The following is a 10,000-nucleotide window of genomic DNA, read 5'->3' on the forward strand; positions in this document are numbered from 1 at the left end:
CTAGTTGCCAGCTGGGACATTCTTGGCAAGGCAACCATCTTTATTTTTTGTAATATAATGATCTCGAACTTAAAACTTTAAAGATGGCCATCTACGGGTGGAATTGTTTGTCAACCGGCTCTGAGGAAAAGCAAAACACTGAATGGAAAATGCATCGCGATTTAAACGAATGGAGTAGTTCGGTACTGTACGGGAGGCACACATACGTGCTATATGTATGTTCATCATATATAATTACTTTCAAAGTGGTACAACAACCGTAATTATTCTCTTCATGAGGACAAAGTTCCAACAATGGCAAGTAATAAATGACATAGATAAACGAGGTTTATCATTTCCTGAAGAAAGCTAAAACGACCAACGAACTAAGGGTTTATTTTCCACTGAGGGTAGAGCCCCCGGCCCTGCAACTCTGGCACGAGTCAAGGTCATCCATCGGTGGCACTTTTGAGTGACTACCTACGCCCCACTACTGCGCCACCGTTAGTGTAGGTGAGCCAAACTGCTACTGGCCAAAGATATTTATATGCCAACACTATATAAATTAACGGGTGCATACACGCAAACAAACGCAAGCATAGACATTAACAACACAAAAACTTATAATTCTTGTTTCGCAATAATGTAATTCGATATTTTGCAGGCACTCGCTTATATAAACGGCATCATTTCGAAAATAATTTCTTGACTGTATACTAGTTTGACTTTGCCAATGTGTAGAATGTTTTAGCGTATGCACGCATACATAAATACATTCATATATACATGCATACATACATAGATAGACATACATACACACATCTGAATGTTATCACATTACCGAAGACAGCCACCGGACACTATTCTTCAGACATATTACTCGTTCGGGTTCAGAGAGAACATGTGAACCTTTGGTGTATTTAACACTAATTAGCGCTAATGGCAAATAATACTCAATGCGCTATATACTTTTAATCCTCTTAAAAGAACGAACGTAAAAAAATATGGCTGAGGTTTCTTGATTGCCCGTGCAGCAGTTTTGCGAAACTTAAAGCACACAACACAACATGAATGTAGGTCAGGATTTTGCGAATGGGGAGAGGGCATTGCTTCTCCCGTCACATTGACCTTTCTTCATGCGAAAGATGCAGGAGTTCATTATGACAAGTGCAGAGCTCTCTTAAGTTCTGAAGTTACTTAGTCTCATTCATACCTTTATCTACTTTCTTTATAAAACCGACTTTGTTACTAAAATGGACGGAGAACCGGAAAGTGTGAGGGGAGGGAGGTGAAAGCTAAGACCTTGAACTACCCTACCCTGACAACAATGAGCGTGCTATCCTGTCTAGGAACCACCCCTGCCAAAACCAATTTGCTTCCATGTTACTAATCAGCTGCACAGCTTGGAAGTTATTGGCAACATTACTCGAAAAAGAGTGAATGAGACTGATATTTTACAATTGAAGTTATGTCATCGATGTTTCGATTACCTTAAAGGAAAATATGGCAAATTTTCAATTACATATCTGCCATTGTAAAATTGGTAATTTCTAACCATTACACTTTCCTCACGTGACCTTTATTCAACACTCCACAGAGGAAACCTTCAATTTTGAGCTACTACTTTCAAGCACAAGACAAGAGAAAAAAAAAAAAAAAGAGGTACTTACCAGCCCATGAGGCAGAGAGGATATGCACAATAGGGGTATCAGATGAGCTGAGGTGAGTGTTAAGGAATTTCTTCATTTGTGAATAGGAACAGAAGTATATAGCACGGGATGGTGCCACGCCCACCAAGTTGGGCCCAAGACCCCGAAACAGCGCACGTGGACCTTCAACCTCCACGATGTATCTAGAATGATGGGAAATACAAACAAAACTTATTACTGGCAAGTCATAGTAGATGCAAAGATGTGGATGTGAGGGGTGGGGTGGGTGGATGTAGGGGTAGGGGTGGGTGGATGTGAAGGGTAGGGGTGGGTGGATGTGAAGGGTAGGGGTGGGTGGATGTGAAGGGTAGGGGTAGGTGAAAAGAGGGGTGGGGTAGGTGGAGAGGGGTGGGTGGATGTGAAGGGTAGGGGTAGGTGAAAAGAGGGGTGGGGTGGGTGGAGAGGGGTGGGTGGATGTGAAGGGTAGGGGTAGGTGGTAAGAGGGGTGGGGTAGGTGGAGATGGATGGGGTTGGTGGAGAGGGGTGGGGTAGGTGGAGATGGATGGGGTAGGTGGAGAGGGGTGGGGTAGGTGGAGAGGGGTGGGGTAGGTGGAGAGGGGTGGGGTAGGTGGAGAGGGGTGGGGTAGGTGGAGAGGGGTGGGGTAGGTGGAGAGGGGTGGGGTAGGTGGAGAGGGATGGGGTAGGTGGTGAAGGATGGGTACATGTGTGTGTGTGTGTGTGTGTGTGTGTGTGTGTGTGTGTGTGTGTGTGTGTGTGTGTGTGTGTGTGTGCGCGTGTGTGTGCGCGTGTGTGTGCGCGTGTGTGTGCACGTGGGTGTGGGTATGCATGTGCATGAGTGTGCGTGTATCTTGATTTTGTTCTCCTAATTTAATTCAATGAAACAAATACAAACACAAGAACACATGTTCCAAAACTGCCAGCAATTCTCATGTTTTATCTAATGGAATGTATTGTAGAAAAGCCTCTGGTAAAAATAAAGGTTGAATCAAATACAAAAAAAAGAAAAATAGAAAAAGAGAAAAAAAAAAAACTTGAAACATTTCTCTTTGATAACTTATTGAAGATTTGTAATGGCAAGATGGATAATTCATACTGGTTCATATTTTTTGGCAATGGATTTCCATCATCAAATCAAAATCATCCTGACACAGAATGGAAGAGAAAGAAAGGGGGAAATACAATTGTTCACATAGTTAAAGCAGTAAATTCTGACTTTCTGTTAATTTGCAACAACACTGACCTTGAATTAAAATAGCATTAGCAGAATTCCTATCTACAGCTATCATTTTAACTCTTCAAACCCAGATAAATGTCTTCTTTCCCAGTGTCCACAGGATGTGGTTCCGTTTGTTTGCTGATTTTGTAACCTTTCAAATGATTATGAATGATATCTTCAGTGTATGTTTGAGTATCTCTTTTCTTCTGGATATGGTTTTGGTTATTGGAAAAGAAACCACTTCGACTATTTGCCAATAATGTTTGAGTCACCATTACACTTGGGTTAGAGCACTCTAATGATCCTGGAATATCCAGTGCCATCAAAGGGAGACTTTCCACCAAAAAGAGATTGTTACTTCACAACAGGTAAAAATAGCTACATGAGGCATGGCAAGCACTGTCTGAGTAGAAGGCCAAACGCACGTCCTTAGGCATAGAGCCAAGAGAATGCTCTAAGGTGCTCATGGTGCAAACAAAGTCAGGAAGTCAATTACCTACGGAAAGTATGGCAAGGATAAGATGACATAAAGAACATGTGGGCAAAAACTCTGGCTTCTTGTTTATCAACGTCCTTTGCTAAACTTATTTGTCTCAAGTGTTTACTCTTCTTAAAATTGTTTTTACCTGTTAATTATATCAATGTTTGTGAGAACTATTTACACCTACTTTATATGAAACAAAGGTTAAAAAATAACTGCACTGACGGAGAGCCAATTACATCAGATGATAAAAACTTGTTTAATTTCTCTGTCAGTAATTATATAAACTAAAGAGAAGCACTGACTGGGGATTTCATAGCCCTATTTCTAAAGTAAGAAATATAAATGTTATTTATACATCTTTTATTTTGACATACATAGGATGACATCTGAACCAGTATTTTGGCAAACCATCATCTTCCCATCAAATTGAATTTTCCTGTTACACCATGTTATGGAAGTATCATCCATGTGTTCAGTATATGAAATGGTAACATCAATGAAATGTTAAACTCAATGTACTCATACAGAGGCACCATAAAACTAATGTGTCTTTAATATTGACATCCCACTTTTAGTCTAGAAGCACTAAGAGTATCTTGGTATAGACAGTCCAGAAAGAAATAGGGGCAACTGAGATATATAATGGCAACTTGCCAGTAGACCAGTAAAAGAAATACTAGGACTAAGGTCATCTGCTGACCTAACTCTTGCCTTAAATCTATATTTAATGGAATGAGGAGGTGTGAGAAAAGTGACAGTAAGGAGGGGGCAGGGGGAGAAGGAGGAAAGAGAGAAGAGAGATAGGAAAGAGAGAAGAGAGATAGGAAAGACAGAGGAAAGCTTGAGGAGCGAGAGGAAAAAGTGAGAAGACAGGAAAGAGAGAGGAAAGCTTGAGGAGCGAGAGGAAAAAGTGAGAAGACAGGAAAGAAAGAGGAGAGAGAAGAAAGATAGAAGGAAAGGAAAGAGTGAAAAGAGAGAGAGGATAGCAAGAAATGAGAGGAATGAGAGAGGAGAGTGATGAAAGAGAGTGGAGAGTGATGAAAGAGAGAGGAGAGAAAGGAAAAAGAAGGAAGAGCAAGGAAAGAGAGGGGAGAGTGAGAAAAGAGAGAAAAGAGAGAAGAGAAGAGAAGAGAAGAGAGGAGAGGGAAGAGGGAAATGAGAGGAATGAAGAGAAAAGAGAGAAGAGAAAGAGACAGGAGGAAAAAGAGATGAGGGAAGGAGGGGGGGGGGGGGGAGAAGAGTAAGAGGAAGGGAGAGAGATGGGGTGGAGAGAGGGGGACAAGACAAAGAAGGAATGAGAGAAAAAAAGAAGAAGAAGAAAAAAAAAGACTCTTACTTCAGGCAATGGAAGAGCGACAACGTATGAGGTCGTGGATTGGGAAGCTGCTGCGATAGGTGTACAACTTGTGTGCCGGTCTTGATGGCGCTGGTACACAGACGCCGTGTGTTACCTCCCCGACTGTGGATGGGGGGTAGGGTTGTACATGTAGTAGAGCCTCGTTGCTGTGCTGCAGGTGGAGGCAGGTTGTTCATGATGCCAAAGGTGGATGACTGTAGCCTCGTCTTCACCACTTCCAAGGGACACGTAACTACAGCTCCCATGGTCCCCCCACACCTGTTATCAAGTGAAGGGTGAATAAATTAGATAAATGAATAATGAAACTACTAGAAAAAGAGATAAATAAAATTCAGAAATATCATAATCGTAAATATTATTTTTTTACTGATTAATACCAATGAACTTCTTGTTTATCTAAGAATAAATTTACACAAGACATATTTAGGTAACCACACTACATAAAATCTGTTATCATATCATATATACAAAGACATTCCTTTAAGATAATACAAATAATCCCCAAATTCTGCACCAAAATACAATATATCTTGGATTGATGTAACTTTTACACATTTTAAGAACTATTTTAGAGTATAAAAAGAAAAAAAAAAAGTATATATACAAATAAATAAATACATAAATATCTACATATATATAATTAATGTACAAACAAACAAATATGAAAACATGTTAATATATAAAGAAATGTACAAAATATACAAATAAATAATCAAATAAATAACTATACATATTTCATGCAAAGGGTTTGTAGCAAAATGAAACTTCTCCATTCTTAACCCATTGCGGAGGGGAATAGATTTGCTTGCTTAGTCCAGGATTGGTTTTATTTCAGAGCCAGGAAGCTTTATGTAACATACTTTAAAATTTCTCACTCTCTTTCAGTCACTTTCTTGTAAAACTAGAGCCACTTTTGCATTTTAAATTTTGTGTGATTTACTGTATTGAGAGACATATATGTCATATGACAGGCTCCATCAATGTTGCAGTTGACTAATATTGTAGTATAGGATCCATATCAGCTCATTATTTTCTCTAGACTCAGTGTGATGGAAGTATTGCTGTTTTATGGGAGTACAATAAGCAACTTTATTTTTTCATATTCGTGTACTATTATGAACGAATACGAAAAATATAACCATCTACAATGAAGATAATATGAAGAAGTAGGGAAGAGGTAGGAGACCTGTGCTTATGACTGTGAGTGCCACAGTAAAAGGCATCCCTATTGGCACAGGGGCACAATGTAGATACTGTGTTTGTTTTAAGTCACCTTCCTCTTCTCGTTCAGCCAGCATATCCTTCATCGGTGGTACTTTAGAGAAAGATGTCGGTAATGCGTTCCATAAAGATAGTGCTTACTAGAGACCATGGATGAGTGCCATTCAAGGCCTTCTCTCCTGCTAGTGCAAGAAGAAAGTGGTGCCATCTAAGTTTCGGATGCTAAGTTTGCTTAATATTACAGTAATTATAGTGATTATGACTGCAAGTCATCATCACTTACTCCTCACTAATAGCACAATAAAATAGCACTGTGATCCAAAAATCCCCAATGTTATGATGCCCGTCATCAGGTCAAAGCTCCTGCACTATGTACGTCATGACACCTATCTACAATGAGTTCATCTTACCATCCTACTTGTCATACACAAAAGAAAACATATATGAAAATATATACTTTAACATGATGTAACTAAAAACATAATATATAAATATACATGTGGTATCATGATAAAAAGCTATAAAACATCCCCTTTATTTTGTATAAATAAAGTCACCGCCTCAGGGGCACACACGTGGGTATGCATGCACAAATGCGCCATGAATATAGACTAGAGACTGAAATGTTTTCATGGATGACCAAACAGCTAAATTAATGAAAAAAAAGAATATGTGAAATAAATTAAAACTCTTTAAAAAAAATGAATAAAATAACATAAAACAGAGGAAGGATGGGAGACAAAGAGGAAGAAGAAGGGGCAAGGATGAAAAAGAAGGGAAAAAGGAAGATAAATGATGGAAAACAAGGGACAAGGGAGAAAGATTAAAAAGATGGGGAATAATGATTAAAATGACAGAAAAAAAAGAGGAAGAAGAATTGAGAACAAGACAAAGACAAAGACAAAGATAGAGAGAGAAAGGTAAATAAAAAAGAAAAAAGGAAAAAAGGAAAGTGTGGGAAGGCTACAGAAATACTCTATATGGTCTAATATCATGAGTAATAAATATGTAGAAATTTCATCAAGTATGTCTCAAGGTCATTAACATCATTTACAAAAACACTACCTCAGGGTCACTGGCCTATTTGAGATGCACCACTTTGTACTTATTTGTATGCACAGAGAATAAATGCTCTATCAAGGTCTTATTCATACTTCTATAACAGTTACAATTATATAAAGAGAATTTGTTGATTTGTTCAGTTAAGAACATCAAAGTGCATTCAAAGATTCAAATGTTAATTTCTTAAAGAATGAATAATGATTACTCTTATGTGCTAGTTCTATAACTCTTTACTCCAAGGTCTCCATAGCATACAGGTTATCAAAAACAAAATGACTTCAATTCAGCTTCCAAGAGGACTATGGTACTCTTCCTTCCCTTTCATGAAACCTGATTTCACAAAGGTCTGTTCTAGAAAGTCCATATATATTGGTTAATAATATGTATACAAATTTGCAATATCATCTGAAGTTTGGCTTATCTAATATGTCACATTGATGAGTCTCACTCTCTCAATTCCTACTGGTAAACAAGTGATAAGAAATAATGAGTTTATCCTGCAAAGCAAACACTGCCGATATAAAATGTGAACATGCAATTTCAACCTTGGGGTTACAAGGGCCAGGTGAGCTATCTGGATAATCATTCTTATGCATGAGAGGATCATCTTAAGTTTCTTTCTTGTTTTCCATATTCATTGCATTAGTCACTTTCTTTAAGAACAAAGGATATCTCTTTATAATATATTAATCCAATATGGCCTTCCTTTGATTTTCCAACGTCTACCAATGCTCTCCAGACTCACTTTGAAACTCATCTCATGACATCTTCCCATATATGCCATTTCATTCCAACTTTCAGCCAACTTTGATGAAATCTGCTTCCCTATGCCCCAACCTTTTGCATGACATTCTCACTAATGATTCTAATATATTTGGGGTTTTAGATGAAAAGTTCATGGTTGAAGTGTTCATTGGTGATACAAAGGATATGTCCCATTGTTGTGTCATGTTGTCTGTATGAAGTAATGACAGTGCTGTGTTAGAGGAACTACAGGTAATAACTATCACAAACAACCTAAAGGTATTCTGTTCTTTTCTGCAGCTAGTAAATATTTTTGATATGTGACTGGGAATCTGACTACATAAATAAAAATAACTGATGAATTCAAAAACAAATAATGATAAACTACACTCATTAATTACATAAAATCAATCTGTCTATCTATTGCTATACTATCATTAATATATTTAATAAAATAAGATCTATATTTAAATATTCATTAAGATGTTCAGCTTGGGCTGGGCATCTTAAGATCTCTGTTTTTCTATAATTTTCTAGACTTAAGATTTGATATAGGAGCTTATATATATATATATGATATATTGGCAAAGTGCTACTAAATAGCTTTTGATATGATGGCCTAGTTACGCAAATGCAAGAAAAATAGTCTAACCCATTGCGGAAGGGGTGCCTAACAACCTAAGTGGTCGTCAGGGCAGGCAGTCTACGACACCAGCTAAAAAATAAGAGGGACGGGGAAAGGGTTTTCTCCAACCTCCGGGTAGCACAGACTAGCTAGCCCAAACAATATTTTTCCATAAATCCATCATAAAATGTGGGTTTAGGCTGACTTTGGAACCCTGTAGCTCTGGAGCTAGCGCAGTTACAGCCATAATACTTTATGACTGTGTGGGCACTTCAACTATAAGCAGATCCCAATGTTGTGTCATGTACACATTGACTTCCATCTTTTAGGCCTATTCAGTGCCAACTTGTATGTCATGACACCCGTAGGCAATGTGTTAACTTCAACTAAAGGAAAAATATAATACAAAAGTGATCCAAACCTGAGAGAAATACCCATCATGGAATAAAAATGACAGCAATAGTGCCACTAGCATCAACATTAATACTAACATTACTGTCATCAACCTTAAAAGAATTACAATTACAGTCACAAGAAAAAAATCCTTGTAATAATAATAATTCAATAAAATAATTATAAAAAAAAAGTTATGAAAATACCAATAACAATATGAAGTACATAAAAAGGAACATCAGAATAACCAGAATAACTATAATAATGATCATAAATATAATTCTTCATAGAGATAGTGATGCTTCTTGTTACGGAAATACTAATCACACGTAATGATAATGTAATAATGTGTGTTGAAATAAACCAAAAATAACAGAACTAATAATAACACCATAAACAAGAATTCCAATATTAACAATATTACCACCAAGAACTACATGAAAACAAGGGGGATAAAATAAAAATGTATCAATGCTAATATCATCAATAATGATGACAAGGTTGATAATGATGAATAAATAATACCATTTTGTAAGACCATCACATCTGCACACACACAAACACACACACACAAGCACAAAACAATGACAAGGATGAGGCTGAAGTAGAAAAGATAAAGAAGGGGAATGGCAGGTGATAGAAGGAGAGCATGAGGAAAGTGAGGGAGACTAGAATGAGGCAAATAACAAGGGAGAGAAGAAAATGCCCAACAGAGAAACAGACTGACTGATAAGAAGACAAACAGAGATAGATGTATACCGCAGTAATGCAGTTATATTTGTAGCTTTATATATATGCAAAGACACAGACACATAAATTGTCATGTACATAGGCAGACACGAAGAAAGTCCTATACAGAAGAGTATATATAGGTAAAGATCCTGACATACACAGAATTAGATGGCTAATTTCAGAAATTCCCTAATGCTTGTAACCCTAAGTTAACACCAAACTGATATCTAAGCCTAAAACCCATGTCAATGAATCACCTGGCAGGCTATAAATATTTAGCCAAAATAAAATGAGAGAAACAGACTCCTACATTTGCATCTGGTTGCCCTTTCAAATAAAACAAAACAGCTATAAGGCAGACAATAAATCTAACATGAAATAATATACCTAGGTATACAACAAGTTATGATCTACATGAAAAAGGTACAATGAGCTAAAACAAGCAAAAGGACATCAGCTGGAGTGGCCATAAAAAAGGACTTTATGCCTAACAGGTACCATTCAAGGTATAGGGAAC

The 10,000-nt window shown here is 37.5% G+C and overlaps 1 protein-coding gene across 1 annotated transcript in view; it reads right to left on the reverse strand.

Annotated features, from left to right (window-relative positions):
• The window catches only part of Rim2 (replication in mitochondria 2), a 25,765-nt gene that overhangs the window by 13,573 nt on the left and 2,192 nt on the right, over nt 1–10,000 (reverse strand). The window contains exons 2-3 of the mRNA XM_043036889.2: nt 4,686–4,964; nt 1,650–1,831 (exon numbers count right to left, since the gene is read on the reverse strand). Coding sequence (XP_042892823.1) covers nt 1,650–1,831; nt 4,686–4,964 — 461 coding nt within the window. The remainder of the gene's footprint in view (nt 1–1,649; nt 1,832–4,685; nt 4,965–10,000) is intronic.

Source organism: Penaeus japonicus, unplaced genomic scaffold (genome assembly GCF_977035675.1).
Source record: "Penaeus japonicus unplaced genomic scaffold, GWHDUDI00000001_assembly GWHDUDI00000023, whole genome shotgun sequence".
NCBI lineage: Eukaryota > Metazoa > Arthropoda > Malacostraca > Decapoda > Penaeidae > Penaeus > Penaeus japonicus.